We start from the raw sequence: 24285 nt of genomic DNA, 5'->3' as shown, positions 1-24285 counted from the left end.
GATGTACTTGCACAAACTGCGCATGTGTGCGGGGTAGGGTCGCATAGGGGTGGCCACCCCAGCTAACGCGATTGGGAAATAGGGCGGTGCAACGGCTCGTGACGAGATGGCTTTAATTTGTTGCTCGATTTCAATCTCTTTTAGGAAATGAGAGATTCGGTGTGTGCCAAAATACTTTATCGTAACAGACGTTTATGTTCTCATCACTTTGACGGTTGTAAGGATTATAAAATAAATAGCTTAGTAAAATTTTGTTTAAAATTCAGCTCGTACCTGTCATAGATTCTGTTTTTCTTTTGTTTATAGTGCTTTAGGTTTGATAACTGCTGATGATAATTTTCCAACCATAAACTTCTCGAGATATCTTGAGATCTAATAATTTTATAGAATAACCTTGAAACTGCTGATAAAAACAAACTAGTGCATACATTTATTATTACTGTAAATAAAAACACGAATCTTGACTGACTTTATAATCTTGATGATAACAGGCTAGTAGAATGTCTAGGTCAATTTTATTATGGTAAGTATTTCACATAAATGTCCTTATCATTGATAGTTCGTTTTGTGGGTTGATTGTTGTTTTGTCAAATCACATAAACATTATGTATTCTGTTCCATACCAACATGCACTTTGATCCTATAAACTTTTTCGTAAAATCGTGTTAACTAGATAAAATATGCTACGTCATAGCGTGGAGATAAGATTTAAAGCTATGAATATCACAGCCATTTCATCGAGTTCACCTGTCGCTATACTATCGACTCGATAATGCTAATCGAGTGGCGCCGAGGCGCGCGCCGCACTAGGCCACCGCTACCACTAGTCGATTCACTCCAGTACGCAATTTACCTCCGGCGCGGACGGACGCGTGCTGTCGCTCTCAAGAGCCGGCATTAAAATAACCACTTTGAAATCGTTTACGCGTCCATTTCAACAACCGTCCTGAAACTTACCGTAATACTCTTCAACCTGTGTCTCTCAATTTTCGCTACCTTGGAAGGATCAATGTTCATTCAACAATGTTTTTCTTCTTCAAATTAATTGGTCGCATCAGGCGATAATCATGCTTTTACTTATTAATGTATTTGGACACTAACAATTTTAACGTACAGCCACAAATCACGCTTTTAAAAAAAAAAGAAACGTTATTGCGTGTTTGTAAACGAGGTCTTGTAAAATCGATTACGTTCCAACTATGATGCGGCTTCGTGAAGTTAGCGAAATACAACATTTTCTATTCGATCAAAAGAAAATTTTCTAACCCACCCACATGATAATAAAAAACTGAGTATTCTTGTAAGTCCGATCGGGTCAATAAACTAAATTCATGTGAATAAAAAATTCTTCAACGTAATTACAATTTCATAACAGATTGAATTGTTTTTCTTTTGAAAGGCACATTCGATCACACGAAGAAAGCTTCCGTTGATTAATCAACTTTCGATTTTTCTCAATCGATGCATTGTTCAAGCTATTTTCAATGGACGCCCAGTAATTGAAATTATCTGACTATTAAAGATATAAAGATTAGTTGACCCAAATGATAGCAACGCGAATAGTGCGATAGTATCGTTATTTTATAAAGCGAGCGGCTGAATGGCATGAGAAAACGGCCCGGGCGCACACATTCTTTTCACGATTAAAGTCCTCAGTCATTAACATTTCTGCGCTGGTATTCGCGTTTCGTAAAATTTAATTACGACCACGTTAATACACTTTATATTACTCGAACGGCTGGTTTTCCTTCTCTAATGAACATTCAGATTTTATTGACAACTGCACGTCAAATCAATTATTTATTGTAAGATGAACATCTTACTAGTCGGTTATCAAATTAATTAAACTATGGAGAGACTGCTGAACAAAAGATAGAATATAAAATTTATAACAGTCGTACATTTTCGTTATTAAATTCGCAATTTAATCCGCAAACGGTAAAGTCGACGTATTAAAAAACAATGTTGATTGTTGTAGATGTATTGCATTAAGCTCAAAGTAACAGAACTCTTTTTATCTTTGCCAGTAATTCAGACCTGGCNAATAAAAACCACCGGTTATAGAGGCATTTTTTGGAGAAATTTATCAAATAACCAAAAAAACACGAATTTAAAAGCAGATTTTTTTCAAAAAGTATCATTTTTTATTATTTGTTGATCTTTTTTGCGTATTTTATGTATTTTTTTAGTATCACCTAATATTTAGCATTATTACTGTTTTTATTTTATCAGGATATGTCGCTTAGTTTAAAAGTTATTACGTTTTCTTTACAATAAGTAATTGGAAGAAAAAAAATTCTATAAAATATTTAAAAAAAATCTCAAAAAATTTTTGACCTCTTTTTTGTCGATAAAAATAGGTCTAATTTCATCTATTTTCATATGTACACTTTAACGTGACTCACACTGTATATATGTAACTAGTTTTTTGGTAACTTTTTTGTTTGTAGCTAGAAATAATATTTTTTTATGTTTAAAATACGATTAAACCTGTTTTTTTTTTCACTTAAATAATTATGTTTCTTGTTTATTTTATGAAAAATTATCCTAAGATATTTCATACTAAATTACTTATACATATATTGAATACAAATAGTGGGGACTTAGGTCCCCCACGAGTGTAGATGTGTAAGCTGAAAATACCAAGTGGTGTTAAGGGTTAATGTTAATTTTTAAGAAATTTAAGTATTTGTCAGGCAAAATATAAGTAAAATCATTATTTTTTATGAAGTTTGGACTGATTGGTAAAATTTTTAATCAGGAGAAAGCACTTTTGACTGATTTTTTGCAGTCAAAAGTTTTACCAAGGGCGTTAGTCAAAAGTAGTTTTGACCGATTATGAGTTTTGACTGTAACATTAGACATTGATTTGATAAAATTGAAATATTATCATGATCTTATTTAGGAGCAGTAGAGTTAAAAAATACAAGTATGTTATTACTTTAAATTACACCTATTTATGGTTCCGTACCTATTATTTAAAGAACTCGTATATTTTTTTTATGATGGATATCAATGAACTAAATTAATTCACAAATATTGCATACCATTTTCAAAAAATAGATTAATTTCGTTAATTTTTTAAAGTTTAATGAAGATAAGGTGCCAAAAATCGTGAGTCAAGTTTAGTGTACAATAATTTTACTTCGGTGAAAATTTGAGGAAAAGTGAAGAGAGTTATCCTGTTGTAATGATGATGATGATTAAAATAATTTTCCTAAAGGGAGTTCACTTAGGCCCAGTTTTTTGATTCATAGTTAAAATAACAAATTGTTAAATTTTGCTACTAATGGTTAAATATTAACAAAATGTTAACTAATAGTTACAAAATGTACTAAAAGTTGAGCTAACCATTGTTCAAAAAACATTTTTTTCTGATATTTAACCACTTGTCATTTGATATCTGTCAAATTTGACCATTGGTTATTTTAACTACGAATCAAAAAACCGGGCCTTAGTTTTATAAAAATAAGAGTAATTAACCAGGGATGTTATGGACATCCGTAACCGTTACCGAAACTATCAGATATCCGTAATAAAAAAATATCCGTAACCGTAACCGAAACCGATTCAAAAGTTTCGGATAGTTTCGGATAAAGGCGGAGTCAAAACCTTAATGTTTTTTTTAAATTTTGTTACTTGTCTGGCATTCCCTGGCACCATTTGATACCTCCGCCTGTTTTACCTTTATCATAGGTGGCATCATAAATAACATAAAGTGACTATGTGGGTCGCGCAACATCTTGCTACTTATTAGAATTTTACATTTTTAAAATTCTAATTCGAATTTATCCGAAACTTTCGGATAATCCGAAATGATTTCATATCCATAACCGTAACCGAAACCGGTATAATATATTATCCTAATATCCGTAACCGTATCCATAACCGAAACTTTATATCCATAACATCCATAATTTTAACGTTGCTCTTTAGTCATACTATGCCTATCTTTTAGAAAATCTTTGTATGAATAGGTACTTACTATGATGAAAGTTACAAAAAAACTCAATTTGCCTCCCAATTTAGTAATTATGAGACCTTCATAATAAATGTTCAAAGTTGAAAGGGATGTTTTTTGCGTATTTTCCTTCACCTTCAGCCCAGACAAGGGTAAGTATCTGTCTATTTATAGCGACTCTGTTACATGTCTGGAAGACCTGTACTACGACACTGGCTTTGGTCGAACGACGCTAAGAACGACACGACTCCATTACTTAAAAGCGATAGATTCATTTTGTTCGCCTCACATAATACGGGGCAAGTTTGTCGATAAAATTCGGCTACATCTATCTAAAGGGTGGAATTTTGTAATTCCACCTGGAGGGAAAGTACCCTTAATACTGCAGATAGAAAATTTTACTCAAAGAAAACATTCCTTTATTTTTGAAAAGAAAGAGAACTGCATTCAAAGATTTTTGAAAATTATTCGAAAATTTTCCACCATACCATACAATTTTCTGTAAAAAATGTCAATACTTTAAGATTTTATGGTTTTTGAGAGATTTCATTCTTATACGTCGATCGATGCAATAAAAATACAGGAACTATTTTCTTAAAGTAATGCTTATTTTATTAATACTCCAAGGATTTGCTTTTAATTATACTCTTTATTATGTCTCATACAATATCAAATACAATACAAAGTTATCTGAAAAATGTTGCGCGTTCTTCTTGACAGTTCTAGTGTTGCTACCAGACCGAGTTTTCTCAGGCGTCCCAGAACCGGGTGGAGAAATATTGCATCCGATTCTGGGACGCCGTCAGAAAACGGCCACATTCAACTCAGCGGTGTAATCGATTCTTGTCTTTTCGTAGAAACTTCACCTTAACACGCTTGATAAATCTTTAACCATATCTGAAGTTGATAAATCTCAAGCCTAAAGTTAATTTCCGCTGTGCTGTTATGACTACAAAACAACGGAAACAAAATTTTAGGCCTGTAGATTTCAAACATACTCGTTATGTTTTCCAGTTGTCTTGGGTCTACTCTGTAGAGTGCATTTTTAGCTTGTATCCGACTTGAATGTGATAAAAACTGCTGCATACGCAATCACCGCTCATCAATTCAAATGTATGCTTCTGCGCACCAATATCGTATAATTTGTTGTCTCGAATGTGCTTCAATGAATACTTGTGTTCATAAGTCTACCTACATCTCATGAATCTGTCATGATGTTCTTTCGATAGCATTGTTTGTTCTTTAACTGTATTTGTAACGTTCGAAAGAGCCGATTCCATGTATTCCATTCCATATTTTCATGCATTATCTTGTCGGGAATATGTCCCTCATCGATGTATTTGCCAGCCAGATCTATCTCGACCCACAAATGTAAGTATCTCACTACGTACCTACCCTGTGGGTCAAGGAAAAACTAGCAGGAGTTCGTTTTATACAGCAGCGGGACTATTCCCACTTCTTGCTCCCACCACTGCGTCTCCTGTGTAGCAATAAAGTTCCATGCATGCAGCCTTCTGTCAATGGGGTCATCAGGCCATGCTACGTAGTACGCGCATGAAAGTTACAGTAGTTTGAAGTCTACGTATCATTGTTTTCAGCTTGAGAGGCAGGTTCAGCTGAGCAGTCTGTCTTTCTGGTGCTGGTCGGAACAGTGTCTCTCTATTCATCCTTATTTTTGAAGATACGCGCGTTGCGCTGGTAGCTTTAAGAGATTTTCCAGCTTCACTGGTCAAAGTGGCGAGTACAGACGATAGTCTAGCCATTTGGCGATCGTCGGTGCACGTGTCGACGAGGGTTGCCTATTACGGTGTTGGGCCAAGATCCAGGCTTCAGCGGGCACACTCTAATGGGCCCTAATCAACGAACGAACGAACGAACAAAACAGTGAAATAATCCTGACACTGGCACGCAAATGTCTGTTACCCAGTGTCAATTAAAATCGGTTTCGTTTTACAGTAGTAGTAGTAATATTAACTTCATGGTACCAAGTCCGCTGGAATATTGAGGTGAACCCACTCTTAACACAAATATTTAGGTTTCCACGGGGGATTATTTAAAAACAGGCTTAGATAAAGGCGAAGGAAAATGTAGTGTATAGTAAAAATAAAATATTGTAACAACTAAGGATTTTTTTATCAGGAATAACAACAGTCAATTTGTTTCGCTATTTTATTTAGGTTGGTAAGATCAGGTTAATCTTCCTTAATCGCTTTGTTTTACAAAACATCCCATTCTTTACCAAAAAATATTATGTTATTAATGATATCCGAATTATTCAGAAAATTTTAAAATTTTCTTTTCATGGCTTTGTTGTATTTTTCTTAAAATTTATGAAATAATGTAGTTCAGAGCAAAAAATATTGTAGGTATATTCCGCGCTATAATACACTTTTGCAAGTTTGTATAAAGAATACATGATGATATTCTACTGAATTAAAATTAAACTTATTATTTCTTATTAACTTCACTTATAATTTTTACGTATTAAAATTACTTTTATTAAATTTACTAGGGCCATTGGAAGTTAAAAGTAAATATTAGAAGACTGTCTTTATTAGCAAAATCAAATAAGTCTAATAATGCAAAATACAATAAAGTAGGGGTTAAATTATGAAATTGCCGATTTTTCTTATTACTACTTTGTTAATATCCATTATTCTTTTTCTATTGTCTATCTATGCTGAAAGCTTAACTGTTGATTCATTCAACCCACAAAATTTTATATATTAACTATTAATTCTCCATAAAAAAGGTAATTTCATACTTTAACACATACATTATCAGACTTATTTATCTCAATCAAATAAAATTCTTAAATGAACATAAAAATAAATTAAGATAAGTAACGTTAAATATCTTACTTTTTTTAAATCAAAATAGTAAATCTTAGATACGGTAAGGAACGTTCATTCTAGAATAATACACTCTTACTTATTCTAATTACAACATCGATAGGAAGAAAATCAAAAAGACATCAACCGCCCATGACGAATTTCCTGAAAATGACAATAAAATAAAATAAAATAGTAACATAAAAAAAAGGTAAAACAAAAAGAATAAAAAAAATAGCGAACGTTAAAAGCAGGGCACACTTATTAAATCAATGCACGACGACTCACCAATTGTTACTGTATTAAGCTTGGATTTTGTTAAGCTGCTAAGTGGGCTGGGGCTTTAGTATTTTCTCGAGGCAAGCGTGAAACTAGCGCGGCCGCTGTTCCCCGAAGTGGTGGGTGCGGGAATAAAACCAAAATGGCGGAGCGCGTCCCTGGAGTTATTGATCTGCCTCACGCATGCGTACTGGGCACTGACGCCATGAAGTGGGCGCTATGGGCGGGTGTGTCCCGATTTGCGCAGAAAGTCAGGATTTTCACGGAATGTCCCGATTTCAACGGAACGTCCCGCTGTTTTCAGGGGTATCACCCCTTTGACCATAAGTGGGACGCCTCATTCACAAATTTTCCACTAACTTGTCAGAATTTATGTCGTTTGAAAGGATAAAGAGCACACAATACAAGTTAGGTTCTTGCATTTAAATTAGAAATTATTTAACTTGTTAAATAAATCAACAATTTATTGAAAACTAAAGAAAAAATACTTTGTCAAGATTTAAGAGCAAGCGTCCCGATTACTTTCGTCTATACAACACTAGCCGTGGGCCCGGGCCCACGGTGCGCGATTAATTCTATTTTTATCACGAAAGGATTATAGCTATCGTCTATTAAGCCTTTTCTTTAGCTATTTTAAGCCAAGGAATAATGATACACTTAGTACTCACTCTCTTCAAAAAGAGGCTTTCATGAGGCAAGATAAAAAAGTGACGCGGTGATCGCGCATGCATTGCACGCATCGACGCAGCGCTCCGCCACCTTGACTCCATGGGGATCTTTCCAACATGGCGTCATCATAGCAAAATGAGGGTTTTTAGCCTAGCGCCATTTATTTTATCACAAACTAAGCAAAGCTTTTACTTTGGGCACCAAACAACTTGTGAACATTTTTTTTATACAACAACGTACACTCAGCCAAATAAAAAGTTTCAATGCAAATTTTGCCAAAAAAATTGTTTGTCATTAGCGCAGCTTTTTAAAGAATATTGTAAAGTATTCACAAAACTTTACATGATTTTTGAATTTTATTTTGAACCATTCGCACGTAGCAATTAAAAGCTATTAATTTTGAGATCGCCAGACCTTTTCGCTTAGCTGGTTTTAAACAGCCGCCATATTGTGCTTTGCGTATCGGACTACAGCGCCGCCGAGAGCGCGGATTCGAATCCCGCTTCAGGCAATCTTAAAGCTGCGAGCGCTAGCATAATTTTACACACAGCGTAATATTAACAATGTATATTTATTTCAGTACGTTTATTTGCTATTAAGTCGCCATAGTTTGCTTAGCTTTGCTTAGTTTAGTCAAAAGTTATTACTTTAAATATAATCATCGTTATTTATTGCCCTTTAATTATTAACAAAATCGTAAACAATGTAAAAATGTATTAAACAAAGTATCAAAAAAACATGTATTTAACAAGTATTAAAAAAACAAAAACACAATAAAACAAAGAAAAATAAAAACAAATGAATAACATAATTATTTAAAAAAAAGATCTCCACCACAAGGAAATCATGAGGACCGACGCGTTGATGTCCTTATCAAGAAAACCCCTACCTGTTGCTGAGCCGGCTAGCCGGAACAATAGCCAAGGGAAAATTCTCCCAAGGATTTCTGAAAGACCAAGGACACTCACCTTTAACACACTCCTTTAACTCAGCAAAGAGACAGCATGAACACCGGCGTTTTATAGTCTTTTCAGGTATTTCTTATGCACTCATAAGTCAATTGTCTATTATTGTCAATAATCACTAATTATTTCAATCTAAAACCTACTGAAAACTACTCTAAAACACGCACTTAGAGTCTACACGAAATTAGAATAAACACTGATATTATGAATGTTCAATATCACTGTATAAGATAGTTCAAATGTTCAAAGATTTTAAAAACGGCGAGACAACAGCGAGCGCGCCCTACTCGGTCGGCGCGCGGCGGTCGAATGAAGACCGCCCGCCCGGACGGAGGCGGAGGCGCCCTTGCAGCGTTTGCATGCAAAACCCTCCACCCCAAACTGAGAGACGCGATGCGTTTCCCCGCTCAGCTCTCCTATCCATCAAACCTTCCTTAGCCTTATTAGACCAACAAAAAACCACTTGCATATTAATCTTCGAATAATTTATGAACTTTTTTCGCCATACACCCAGTTTTTTTAACGAACGGAAAGTCTTCAAAACATGTTACGAAATTTAAATGCGCGATTTATGAGATACCTAATGTAGGCTGTCTCGCTTCCGTTTACTATTGAAACTAATCGATACAGCGGCGGGCAGTCCAGTCCTAGATTCACCTAGGGGTTTTCAGGTACCAAACTGTTGCGCCGGGTCAAAACTTCGAGACAAGGGATTTGCATAATGCATGGGTTTTGAGGCGCAGCGGCTGAAATAAAAATAGGGGGCTACCATATGAAGTATTCATAGATTTGTAAGGCAACTATAAACTATGTGGTTAAATTGACAAATCAAAATGAAAATAAAAATTATCTTTAATCAAATAGACTAATTAATTTAATACTTACAAATTGTCAAATGCTCCTAAGGAGCCTATACATGTGTCATTCTTTTTTTGCCCTACCAGCGCTTCGAGACAAACATTATTTTGGCAAGTGCTGAGAAGAAGCGTGTCACGTGCTTGCTTTCCATGTTTAGCAAAAATGTCTAAGAATGGAAAGCATGAATTATTGATTTTAAAAATTAAATAAGTAGGTAATTTGGATATGATTTTTTTATGTTTCGACGTGGTTGGTCACAGTATTCTCTATAAAATCTTTAATATTAAATTCAAATAAGTATTGTAAAAATTTTTTTAAAAAAACCGGCCAAGTACAAGTCGGACTCGCGCTCCGAGGGTTCCGTATAAACCTGTAGGTATATACTTTGATTTTGTTACAGCTTAAAGGTATTATAGATCTGAGTATTTGATATGAATTTCAATTTAATACCTCTAAGTACGCGTTCATGAGGAAAGGGGTAGAAGTTTAAAATTTTAAAAATATTTTTAATGTCTGATGTACCTACACATTTACGGTTTTCGCAATTTTTACTTAATCTGTGCTATAAGACGTTGCTTCGTACCAAATTTCAAGATTCTGAGTTCACGGGAAGTACCCTGTACGTTTTGATTCCCCTGAGAGTGTCGAAAATTTGCGACATAAACGGCTGTATCTTTTGATTTGGTTGGTTTAGAAGTTTGATTTTTCACAGCTCCAAAGGACAGTAGACCTGAGTATTTAGTATAAATTTTAGCTTGATACCTCTACGCGTTCCTGAGAAAATTAGGCAGACGGACGGATAGTCGGACAACAAAGTGATCCTATAAGGGATCCGGTTTTTCCTTTTGAGGTACGGAACCCTAAAAACAACGTATTAATTACTAACTTATTCACGAGTAATTAATCAATCTCTTTGAAACTAATAACATGTAAGAAATTATAATTATGCTAGCGACTTCGTACGCGTGGAACCCGTTTTACCCCCTTAGGGGTGAAGTTTTGTAAAATTCTTTCTTAGCGGATGCCTACGATATAACATCTACCAGCATGCCTTTCAGCCCGATCCGTCCAGTGGTTTGGGCTGTGCGTTGATAGATCTACTCGTATATTATAGACTATGTCAGTAAGTCAGTCAGCCATTCAGTCAGTCAGTCAGTCGCTTTTGAGTTATATATTATATTTAGACTAATGAATCAGGATAAAGGACAAGACAAGTAATGGCAGTGAAATTTTATTAATAAATAAATAAAACGTTTTATTAAAACCGTGTACACGATGATCTTGCTGTTCTTGATTTGATGTGAGAGGAACTGCAAACGAATTCCCATCTTAATCACCGACGGGCCTCAACTCACGTGTGTCCCACGATAAAATGCCGTACAGCCTTAGCTAGACGTCAATATGCAGCCCTCTCCTCAATTATATACAATAGGATACATAAGTCTACACATATCTATACTCTCAATAGATTCGAGGTAAAAAAGAAAACTACAGCTTGCCTATTGAAGATGTCATAATATNTCGGATATTTATGATATATATCCGATATATATCCACTTTGATATATATCAAATTTGTATGAAAGCTATACTATTATTTTATTGTATTATTTATGAATACCATTGCATATGTGTTACATAAACATGTTTTTAATGTTTTTAAAACTTAAAATCAGACAAATAAAGCAAAAACATAAAATCTTCTTGTAAATACGGCAAAATCAACTAAAAAACAAAAATCTTATGTGAAAAAGTACAAATACAGTTACAAATTTTAAAAATTGATATATATCATCAAAACCGGCTGGATATATATCGGATATATATCCGATATATATCAAGATATATATCCCTTGATATATATCCTCGAACCCTGCTGAGTATTAAAAAGCAGGAAGCAAAAAGGCTCTCTTCATGGTTTCACTCGGAAATATCGAAGGATTTCTAGCTGATTTAAATTCTCTGAGTCAAAGGGTACCGCTTCCGTTGAAATGTTGGAGAGCCTTTGCTGAGCTTAAGATTTCCCTTAGGAACTCCGGGCAGAATGAAGTTTTCAGTTCATAAAATATGGTTACTAATCTGTGGAACTCTTTATTATTCATATCGCCATTCGTTAACAGGTCATTGTCTTATTCATATCAAATATTCAATTCATGCAGTTGCGCGTCAAATGAAATCACCCAGTTACCGGAATCAAAGCAGAATGTAGTTGCAAATCGCTCGTTAGATTCGCAATTATAGCATGATTTCCACCGAGTCATGCGTTATTTACATTTTTACTTCAATATTTTAAGTTAACATCGAATATATTTTCAAGTGTGTATCGTTAATCCAATCGGACGTAATAATACATCTAATCTTCACTGTAAAACCGAATAGTTTAAGAATACCAATCTGCAAAAAAATAATGAAATATTAAAATATTTCAACGCAAATGCTAGGTTTAATTATTTTCCTATTCTTGCTGCTACTGAGTGATTGCGAAAGTATTTTCATTAAATTAATATTGTTGCGCACTGCGGCATCGTTAACTTATTTAGTGTTCTATTGTAGTTTTCTTGTTTCTTGGAAAATGAAGCTCCCACATCCATCATGGAATACATGCTTGAAACAACGGCACCCGATGTTTACTGTGGTAATAAAGCTCTCTTTTATGACGTTGTATCTGGATTAATGAACTTACGCCGATCGACTTCGATATGTAGCTTGGATTTATTTATGACGATACAAAAACAAATAATTCTAAAATACGATGTTTGATAACAAATAATGCCACACGTCTTTGATATGATGCAAAAACAAAAGGCGATAGCATTGTCAACGAATGCGTTAAAGGGATCAACGACACACCAGCGGCGGAGTTGCGTAGGAGTTGATCTATTTTAACTCTTCAGTTTATATTTCGAACTCTTTCTTTCTCGGGGGAAACGTATAGCGTCGTTGCGTACAGTTGAAGAATTGTGCAACTATTGGCACGGCATTTATTTTCCTCACGATGTGTGCCAAAACCACACGTGGATGACCTGAGCCGATATACATAGATAACGCTTCCTTAGTGGGTTCATGGCGTTTCATGCCCTGTTTTTGTTTGTTTCGATAACGATATGTCGGTTTAGTTAATAAAACGAAAATTTAACGAAACGGGCTAAAAAATCTACATACAACCATTTTAATTTTGTTTTGTCAAAACAACTTACTTCCTCATGCAATATTGATTTTCGTGACAATGAAAAATTAACATGCATACATCCTTCCAAGGTTGCTACAAATAGTTTTTTAAATTCTGAAATTCAAATTTACATTTATTTACAGTGGACAGTGTTAGAACTTAGAAGTTAGTCATAAAACAATATTTTGCTACAATATTTACTACGTGGAAGTTGTGTGATAAGAATGCCGTTCATTACGTCGTTCTAGTGTGGTGAAATGGATTAATTTGTTAGTTGCCCACCAATTGTATAATGTCGAAGACTCTGAACGCATACAGAATGTGAGTATGAAGTTATTTATGTTACATTTCAATTTCAATTGTATTCGTCATGTCAGCACCTATTCTTTTCATTGTCTGTTTAACAATAACACTGTTGACACACAAGAAACGTTCAACAACGACAACATGGTTGTACCTAATTTGTTTCGATTTCGACAGAGTGTACGAAAGTAAGTGTCTCAATGTATTTGTTTCTCAGACTGATATGTTTTTGAATAATTAGTATTTTAGGAACTTTATAAATAAAAAAAAACATTGCAAAACTTTTCAGAAACATTACGAGTCGTCATCAGATTTTCAAATCTCTTTATTTGTAGACTAATTATTCTGCACAATATGGACGTTACATTAGCGCACTTGGGAATAAATTATGGTGCGAAGTGGCTCTATAAATCTCGGCCGAATTACGGGTCATTAATTAGTGTTTCAACCGTCTAGACTTGCTCATCATCAACCTCAATACAAACATTTGCTTTTAAAAAGCTGTTATGTCGTCAACGAAGTTTATTGATGACTCTTCTTCGTGTAGGGTGTGATGAACATCAATTGTTATAGGCATGTAGTTTTAATCGAAAATCGATGGTCAAGTTACGTTTTACTTTATGGGGACACATACGTATTGGCCTGAAAAGCCCCAGTTTCGTTCTTGAATCTGCATAATCGATAGCATATTTCTCATTTTTCGTAAACTTTGTTTTGCTCAGTCTACAAAGTATGTGAAACACTGAAACAACTTGTAAAATCTCATCTCGGCGAATAGACGAAGTTGGGCAGCAACTGTTTCCAAGTTGTTTCCTCCGAAGGCGCTTACGTACATTCGGTGTACTTAGTTTTATCAGTCACGTCTGTAACTTTCGCTTTGCTGTTAATTTATAAAAGGAGGAAGCCGATTAACTAAGATAGTTCTGACTCGAAAACAGCTTGTTTTAATCACTTTCTATTTTTATATCTCTCAGCCAACCTTTACAAGCCTTTGTTATGTTATTAATTTACTTTTTAAATCAACTTCCAGACGGTTTGTCTTGTCAGCATTATTACCAGAATGTACCTGTTACATAATTTCAGCCAAGTAGCTCGTCTAAATTCGCGCCCTTGACCTTTTGTGCCCTTTCAGAATCATCCATCTAGAGTTCTCGGCTTACTGACCTTGAAAGGATTTGCTCAAGGGTAGTGGGTATTAGATTAACGTATTGAGATTTTAGCATTTATATTGCTTTTATAAAAAATGAAGATAAATAACTTGAACCTGAAAAAAATGGCACACGTCCTTGGGTCTTACTAATTTCAGCAACTCTAAGAGTGAGGGGGGATAATATGGATCTGAAAATACGTGCTGGCATCGAAATCCACGACTTTGCATGCCTACCTAAACATTTGATTGTAACGTGCATGCTACGGTAGAAGTTGTCCCCTCTATGTCGAAAGGCAGTGGGTTCTGAAGTTCATGTCCCACCTGAAGCAGAAGCGATGTATTTGGTTTTAGATTTGTTAATGGTAGAACTTGTTCAGATTAATCTGGGTATTCCGCGTAGGTTTAATTAGTTCTCACACTTTGCGGTCTCATATTGATAATGAGTGATCATTAGTCTAGTATTGATGTTGTGTTGATCCGTGAAGTGTAATATTTTAACAAAAACTAGAGATTGTGAAAAATATTCAGAGTAGCATTTTATGAAAGCTTCATTAGTTATTAATTAACACTTTTGCACTGTCTAAACTAATTGATGAAAATGTTAACATAACTTTTTTCGTTATTTGCTCAACTTTGCTAAGCTGGATACAATTTACAGAAAAATATTAATAATGAATCGCATCACGAAATAGTGTTTTAAATATTTATTTCTAAATCATCTCATACCGTCGGAATCCGGACAGATCAATGAACCAGGCGAGACATTTTAGTTTAAAATTCAGCATCAGGCTTTACAGCCGTGCCCGGTTGCCTTTATGTCTAGACGCATCGATTGGCCGGCCTTTGTCCTTATATGAACACTGTATAATTGCATTAGGGTTTGTTTGTGATTCGCAGATCACATTTATTCTCAGTACTATCTGATCAGCCCGTGAGTCACTCGTTGTCGTTGCCGAGTCTAGCTTGTTTGTTGTCTGATTTAGTAGCCATAAAGAGTGGTCCTAGGGATGTCGTAGGCAGTGCTAGAAATCTCGATATTATTCTTTAGCATAGATTTCTGGCGATCTAACGAACGACTAGCCTTTCCTCTTATTCCTACTGACTACAACTGACCACGAGTAAATAGCTATCTGATTGACTTGTAATCTATCATAATGAGTTCATTTGTTAGATGGAAACAGAACACTGTTTTATCACTTAAAATTTTAAATCGATACGGATGCCAAAATATTAAATATCGCAGAAAAGTATCGATATTATATCGATGTTTTTTAACACTTAAGTTATCCTTGGCATCTTTACATTGCAGTCATTACGCATCTCATTCAGTCGACCAACGCGATGTATTGTCTGCTGAAACCGTTATTGTTCTTTTTATAAACCTGCTGTTTATTAGTTGCACTAATTTTATTTGTTATGTAAGTGTCGCTTCGTGGATTAGTTTAACGACTGACGTCATTTTTGCCAATAATGTTGCTTAGAAAATATTTCCTTTGTTCAGCTGTACAAACATTTTACCAAATCTGCGGCATATTGCAGTATCATATGAGTACCAGTTGCTTCTGGCTCTCGGCCAAGACGAAAGCCTCCATTTCATGGGGTTTAACGAGAAAACGAGAGAGGGATACTCTCCCCATATCCGTAACCCCCGGTGAATTGGAGTTTGTTTTACGACGGATTTTATTGCGTCTGGGATCAAGTATGCTTCAATATTTTGAGCAGATACATAGGTACAGATGTCTGCAATGTAGGAATACCCAAACATATACCAAGTAATAAGTCGATTTTATTAGTTTCTGCGCCCAAAACATATTGTGACACCAAGAAAAAACAACGACGTCATCAAGATAAACCCAACAACATAAGCCTCAAGCATTATTTGCTGGACTCATTCGCTCCGAAACCGTGTCAACATTAATAGGCGCCCGAAAATGTAATCAAATGTAGACTAATTTCTCCTTTTCTAGAGCCTAACACGTAGACGTAGTTAAGGGGGGTTGTCGCCCTTGGTAGCCATGGCAACGGGTATTTTATGCGGCCCACGTCGCTCATTCCTCTCCCCCATGAGAAGGGGGTTGACTCGGTACAAATTCGGCAAGGCTACCGGCCGGTACCTCTAGATTATACGAACTAGTGAGTCGGGTTTAGTGCTTTGAACCAGACTCCATTGATCAGCCATCTGGAATTGTGAAAGTAGAGTTAATTGTCTTACATTAAAGACTGGTTTCCTAGGTACCTATCTACTTCTAATCCGAACTTGTTTTGCATATGTCGTGGGGTGGGGATAATGGAATGGCTAAGTGCTGACTAGAGTTACGGCGAATTTACCCTTTTTTTTTACTAAAACTGAAAAAATAGTAAAAAGTTAGTGCTTCGCTTAAAAGCACTAACTATACTGGCTGCTTGAAGTAGCAGCCAGTATGTAAACAAAGAATACCTATGTATACACGAATGTTTTCTTTTTATACAATACACGACACAAAATGGTTTCGGCATTGAACAATTGTTAGAAAATGGATGTATTTATTCCATTAAACCGTTTAGGTTCAGTATAGTTCTCACGAGTGTTTGCCTATTGTTATGTGACCATCTTTACTTTGTGGAAGGTCATATTGTTTAGCTATACCTTGATAATGAAGTTATTCCCAAACACGGAAAAATAAAATTGTGATGATATAAGAAATATAAACAAATTGTTAGTAGAGTTATTTTTGTGTGGCATTTTATCTAGTTCAAGTCTGATGTACACTATTCTTATTTCATTCCTGGCTTTGATAAATTAATGAAAATAACTGTAATAATGAAAATTCCTATCTATCCTTAAAAGATTTTCTTTTCTTTCTTTTTTTGTAATCTGAAATTAATCAAATAATTAATAATACCTGTACCGTTAGCTTGTTTAAGAAATTAATTAAATGTTTATTAGTAATTTCATTTCAGTTATAATAGTTTTGTTAGAATATCTCCTGAGGCTATCCTTTGTTCCTTTAACATCGTTCACCGCACCTCTTTTCACAAAAAGGTTTTATGTAAAATCCTTACTTATAAAATTTTCTATGTACTATTTATGTTAGCTTTAATCACCTAGACAATGTAAGATTCATAGTGAATTTCGCATAAAAATTACATCAACGTCTCGTATAATGTGTTAACGTAATTTAGGCCGTAACGAAGTGATCACGACTTAGATTCGAAATGTAATGTACTGTTTAAAGATACCATAATTTGTGACGTTTATGACCTATATGATAACAGTATAAAATAACGGTGTTTTTAAGTGTCTTGAAAGGCAGGGTCTAGAATCTAGATTGCGTTTTGAATCATAATAACCCTTGACAAATTCGTAATGTAGAACGGAGGAAGTACCCATTCTCCAAAACTGTTTGGTAATTTGCATATTATTGAAATGATACATAACATTTTGTCACGTTCAAATTATAAATTAGTATTCAGCTAGTAGCCCTGTCATAGTTAAAATTTGATATGGCTGTGATTATAATGTTAACACCTTGTACTTTGTATCCTTTATAATGTAACATCGGCATACATATGAATTTTAATACCTACCACAGGCAAGTTGCCAAGCTTTTAATCACTAATTACACAAATAAATTATGATCCCTATTTTATTTTGTAAACAAAAGTGATTTATTTTTATTGTGGTCTGACATTATTCCAAACAAATATTCATGTTGTTACTGTAATAAGCTGCTAAGTTATTCGTGTATCGGCTATTCACTTACTTACCTACTTATTACCTAATTATAACCGCTAATTAAGTTACGGTCATTTGACGTTAATCTTGTTTTAAAGCTTATTTACGTAACCGAGATTGTCGGTATTTCGGCGAAATGTAGTAACGGTTATGATTTACTTACACACACTATTTTTGTGTGTTTTATGTGCCTTCTATTACAAACAAACACCCTATTTCTCAAAAAAATGAAGCTTGTTTTCTCAGTGAAATAAAAAATAATAAATATAAGTTTAACAAAAATGTCATACCGTTAAAATGATATTTATTTCACGTTATTAAAGTGTTTTAACACAAAAATCTTTCTTTTTATTATCTTTATTTTACGTCATCAAAGTGCTTTTTGACATAGCGGTTTTGCTTACTACAGCTTCAAATTCTCTGGGCACCGGTTTTGTTCCAAGTTTCAGCGTTTGACGTCTTGTTTTTATTTTATACTGTATCAATCTTATAAGAACTGCTCATTTTGCACATAGATATCTAGCTACTTGGTAATATTGTAGTGATCGCAAATCGAATTACCAGGACGTCAGCTCCACTATGTCCCCGACCGCGGCTCTTCCGGCGCACATTCTCACGGCGGCACATCGGCGGCCCATATCGCCGCACCCCGACTTTCGCAATATCCACTTCCACCTTTTTTCTGGTGTCAATGGACGACCGGCGTAATGCACACTTCCTCTGTTGTCCACTTAATGTCGACCTGAATCGAAAGACACAAAAATACGATATTTTACAAAACGACGCTTAAATTATTGTTGCTAATATTAATTAATGAATTCTATAATGAAAAATGGCATTCAGATAATAATATCCGTATTTCACTTCGTTTATAAATAAATAATGAATAGGATCATCCATAAAGCTAATCAAGTTTATTAATCGCGTTTTCACCTTTCACACTAAAAAGTGTGTCTGCTGTCTGTCTCGTCTTGATTTGTATTGTTGTTAAGATCAGTCTCCAGTGCAGTATAAATCTTAAGTACTTATTATTTATTTGGATAATATTGCTACTTTGATTGTATCATTAAGTGGAATTATTCTTTGAAGAGTCATCATACTTTCTCTTGTCCTTCCACCTGTCGAAAACTAAATAGGTAGATGATAAATAAATATTTTTATGTTTCGTAACTAGGTACATCGACTGTGTCTGCGAATCGTCATGTCTTCGGCTATTTATTAGTCAAATAGCTTAATGCAATATGAAATGTGTCGTGCAAAAAAGCAGCTTCATTTACCCAAATGTATGTCATCGTTAAAAATGTATCAACACGATTAGGTTTGCAAATGATACATAATTATTCTTGTTGTGACTAACATCAATAAAGATAGCTGTCAAATACGTTGGTTCTTGATCACAATCTCATATGAAGGATGCAGACGCGATCTTTAAAGAAGCAAGTTGACCAGAAGTTGCCTATTCACTTGTGTCATGAACAACACAAAACACTCTTGAGTTGATCATCGATTTTCATCTTTATTACATAAGCACTATAATTCATTATTCCCTATCTTGTCCACAGAAAGAAGATCGAATCCCTAGGCAGGATGACGGCGATGACGCAGGAGGAGATGGTGGCCGGCGCGCGGACTGTCGCCGCCGGCCTCGAGGCCCTGAGGGCCGAACACGCACAATTGCTGGCAGGCCTGGCCTCTAATACAGACCACGAGCATGAAAAGGCAGCCCTGGTCAGGAAGAGCATCGACGCCATCGAGCTCGGGCTTGGAGAAGCACAGGTGAGGGTTCAATTGTGACGTTAATGTCAAAGACGTTAGTCTCGAGGCCTTGAGGGCCGAACACGCACAGTTGCTGGCAGGCCTGGCCTCTAATACAGACCACGAGAAGGCAGTAAGCATAGTCAGGAAGAGCATCGACGCCATCGAGCTCGGGCTTGCAGAAGCACTTGTCAGTGTCTGATTGTGATATTAACCATGACAATCTAAAAGCCAAGCTGAACTTTTTGCCCTGGCTGGGTTTGGGCTTTGAGTCTCTGACCAAGTAGGCCTTAACCTTTGAGCGTCAGTAGTGACCGAAATGAGGAAATGATTAAGAGTCGTGTATTTACGTGTAAATTCATGGAAAATTAAGATATCGAGCAAATTAGTTTACTCATATCCTTTTCGATGATGTAATTTATAAGTTTAGATGTCTTGACTGTGAGTGAATGAATGAAGATTTATCGGGACGTTTCAATCGACTCAACCTGTTGCTACAAAGCTCTATCAACAATAGATTACGAGTAATGTCTCTATCCTTCACACATGTTTGCGGTTGGTCGATCTTCATGCGTCCCGCACATGTGCTCAACAAAACAAACGAAACGTGATCGAGTGCGGTCAGGGCTTTGGGTTTCACTATCTCGATTCGAGCATAACGTGTGGATGGTCATATTTCCACGTTTGAGGTCTCCCCTCTGCGGTTTTATGAAGATACGCGTGGCGCTACATGTGTCTGAAGCTAGAATCGTTGCACCATGAAAACTTATCCCTTTGGAGGAGCTACCGTGATTTACTTCGCCTCTTTTTACAAAAAGAGTAACATTACGGTAGTTGTTCGCGGCAAAAGAAATTGCTGTTAATAATTCCAAATTATATGCTTACTGCTCGCATTCGATATGCATAATACTAGATTTTTTATTGCTGATAAACATAAATCCTTAATTAAGATGTCGAACAGCAATTAGTAGAACCAGTTTCAGTCTGCATAAATTCATTGATATAGACGAGATAAATAATTCGCTTTCTAGCTGGAAAGTTTTAAAAGTATTTTAAAAGACAGCCCTTAGGGCGTGAGGGTGTCCTACATTCAGTCAATGCTTAAAGGACTTTTCTTGGCGCGGCATTTAGGTCACCTTTTATCTTCGTTCGCCGAGGCGCCTTTTGAATCAAAACCTAAGCTTTGACTCGCCTTAGAAACGTCTGAATCTTTTGATGACAAGTAAACTATTAAGGTCGTTTTCTCAATTTGTAAAAGTGTCTATTGTCTCACTCAGATAAAAGTGAAAGCTTACAAGTCCTTTTTACCGCCGTAGGAAACATTTTAGTCCGTAACGCAGGCGAGAGAGCGCGCGCACGCCCCATTCATCATGGCACAAAGAATAATTAAGTACCACTACATTATGACTCCACTCGGGCGTCATCACAAAAGCTTACGCGCCACCCCTTTGTCAGTTGGATGTTTGGTCTGCTGCTCTGGCGCAATTTACAAGCGAGGACTATTTTTCTATGGAAGCAAAATAATTTATGGTAGTTAAGTGAATAATGCATTTCAATGTTGTTATCGAAAATATGCTAAATACTATTAAATGAAATTGAAATTGCCCGGAATTGCCACGTGATCATACTTTATGTACTCTTTTCTGAACACCCGATTGCTTTTTTATTGGAAATTGTTGTGTTGTTCTATCCTGACGACTGATGAGTTTATTGATCTATTGAAAACATCAATTTTCAAACTGCCCGTCTCTCCATTCCAGGTGATGATGACCCTCGCCTCCCACTTGCAACTGGTCGAGGCCGAGAAACAGAAGCTCCGCACACAGGTCCGCAGGCTGTGCCAGGAGAACGCCTGGCTCCGCGACGAGCTGGCGGCGGCGCAGCAGCGGCTGCAGGCGTCCGAGCAGCGCGTGGCACAGCTGGAGGAGGAGAACAAGCACCTGCAGTTCATGGCCTCCATCCGGTGAGTGCTGGCTACAGCTGGTGACGTCACTGGTGGGAGAGCGAGGGACAAGCTCCGCACTGGGTCCGCAGGCTGTGCCAGGAGAACGCCTGGCTCCGCGACGAGCTGAGATGTCAGAGGCACCCACTACTGGGCCCCGATTACGCTAAAAATGTTCATCTTCAACGTGCCCGAACGACTAACGAACATCAGCTGTTTTGACAAATCCGTATCACGATGTCGTTTTGACAGCTAGCATAGACGTAAACGTAAAGCTAAATACAATGTGACAATGAAAATACTAGGAAGGTACGTCCATTACCGTGATACCGAATTTGCACCTCAGCTGGAATGAAAAACGGAGCGCACTGGAGAAGAAGCGCGTATGGATTGGAGACGTTAAAAATTTGCGTAATCGGGGCACTGGTAGAGGTCGAAAGCTAGAAGCTCCGCACACAGGTCAGCAGGTTTTGCTGACTTACTCTGCTTATTGTGCCACGAGTATGCTTTGCTTGTGTCTGACCAGTTTTCACAGCCCTACCTCAACTTAATTCTTCCCTGACAACCGTCAAGTAGACGGTTCTCTAGGATGGTGACTTCTAATAATGCTAACTACATAGAAGTAGTTGGGAAATTGAGCAACTTGCAAACAAGGTTGTTGATCCAGCTGTAGGATGATAATATGTAGTCAGTCAATCTTACAGCTCCATTGTTAAACATATTATGTACACCATTTATAGACGAAAAATATTTAGTTTGGTTCATCTACCAGGATTTACGGTCCGTCTCGCTATGTTTGAACCTCTTCGAGAATTTCATTAAGGCATTGCCACTCCATCGAATGTAAATGACTCGTGTTTTGCGTTAATAATTTCCATAGTTATTGACTTACCGTGATTTATTCCTTTGCAGCAAGTACGACAGCGACGTGAACGAAGAGTCGGACAGCGGGCGCAGCGGGCAGACGGAGAGCAAGCGCGACGACCCCATGGTCGACCTGTTCCCTGATGACGACCACGAGGACAACAGGAATAACAAATGTAAGCATTCAATCACTTATGACCAGAAAAACAACCAGATATATCCGGTAAAGTTCAGATTAGTCACTGCCTATCCTTCATTATCATCATTTCAGCCATAGAGATAGAAAAAACTTTATTGGCACAGTATAAAAACTATTATAGAGCCACTGCGCCAATAGACAGCTCACCATTTATCTCGACATGCTTAGGATATGACAAGAAGTTGGTCTTCCGAGTCCCTTGCTATTGACATCGCGTATCCTTTCGAGGAGACACCGACTTGAGTTCGCTATCCCTCAAACAAAATGGTGCCATAGGACGTCCACTGCTGATAACGGCCTCTCAATGATTTCCATAATGACCGGTTGGTATCGGCCTGCATCCAGCGCCTTCCTGCTACCTTTGTGAGATCGTTGGTCCACCTATCCTTGAACTCTTATTAAATTCGTTGCGGTTTCCAAGACAGTAAGCTATCCCCTGGGACTACTTAACCTTCATTAGTTGGGTTTCATTGGAGGCCAAACTGTAGATCCTGGCTATACAGGAGTTGCAGTGGTGGGAAAGAGAAACGTGATGAATATCCTATAAGTTAACAATTGTTACTCTTTAATGTAAAACCTAAAGTAGAACTAAAAAAAAGCCTCACTATGTTCCGATAGAAAGGCAAAATCTTACATAATTCAGGCACTAGTTTCCAAGCGTTTATAACGTCGTAAATAAAGGGAAAACACGGCAATCATAGTGGAATGAATACATAATGTGTCTATTCATTGTCTTGAAATAGATTGCGCTATTTTGAGTTCAATCAATAATCTTTATCGATAGCAATTTCCCTGCCAACTTAAATTGAAATCGCTTCATGTAGCGGCTACTGAATGAGTCACTGGAATAGATAGATGTTACTTTCTCTTAGAAACATGCAATCATCTTTCTTATCAGAATTATCTAAATTACTTTGTGTCGAAATAACAATCTAGCAAATAATAACGCGGCAAGGCTCAAGGCTGACATTGTCATCATATTGTTTGTACACAGTCGTGTACTAATTAGTAGTGTTTATTAGTCCCATAACACCGTTTTCATTAAAAGTAATTTGTTATTAACAAACTCCTGGTAATTCTACCAGCTAAGTTAAAATAATTAAGTTCACCATAATCGACACTCAAATTGGCAGTACGACAAAATTTATTCAATTTTCTTGATGTGCGAGATCAAGGTTGTAACTCGTATCCAATTATTCTGTAAGCCGCTGTTTCTTTTCATTTATTTAGCATCCCGAATGTTTTCTATGCATCATTTAACCTAAGTAGTTGGTCGTTTTTCGTTTTGCAAGTTGATTTTGTGAGCAGCTGATTCGCTGCGAACAATGCGTCGGGTGCTATTATTCGCCCTAAAATAAACATTGGGTTAGCGACCAATACGCCCTTAACGGACAGTCCTTCGCTTATAGTTCACTTAATAGATACACAGCCTAAGGCTGGTTTTAGTGTCACGCGGACTGTCAGTGCGGATCGCTCCGCACAGCCGATCTGTATGAACTGCTAGGGAGCGGAGCGGTTCCTCCGGACCGCATTACTCTAAAACGCTCCCTAGAAGTTCATACAGATTGGCCGTGCGGAGCGGGTCCGCACCGGACGGTCCGCGTGACACTAAAACCAGCCTAAATG

The 24285-nt window shown here is 36.6% G+C and overlaps 1 protein-coding gene across 1 annotated transcript in view; it reads left to right on the top strand.

Annotated features, from left to right (window-relative positions):
• The first annotated feature begins 849 nt into the window (after positions 1-849).
• Klc (kinesin light chain) overlaps positions 850-24285 on the top strand; it is a 46183-nt gene continuing 22747 nt past the window's right edge. Inside the window, exons 1-5 of the mRNA XM_028319685.1 lie at positions 850-958; positions 12875-13052; positions 19462-19675; positions 21415-21617; positions 22509-22636. Of these exons, the coding sequence (XP_028175486.1) occupies positions 13024-13052; positions 19462-19675; positions 21415-21617; positions 22509-22636 (574 nt within the window). The 5' untranslated portion in view covers positions 850-958; positions 12875-13023. The remainder of the gene's footprint in view (positions 959-12874; positions 13053-19461; positions 19676-21414; positions 21618-22508; positions 22637-24285) is intronic.

The sequence above is a fragment of the Ostrinia furnacalis genome, unplaced genomic scaffold (assembly GCF_004193835.3).
Source record: "Ostrinia furnacalis isolate ACB-3 unplaced genomic scaffold, ASM419383v2 OfSCF7316, whole genome shotgun sequence".
Lineage (NCBI taxonomy): Eukaryota > Metazoa > Arthropoda > Insecta > Lepidoptera > Crambidae > Ostrinia > Ostrinia furnacalis.
Note: the sequence above shows the minus strand (reverse complement) of the source record. Positions and strands in the feature narration are given on the sequence as shown.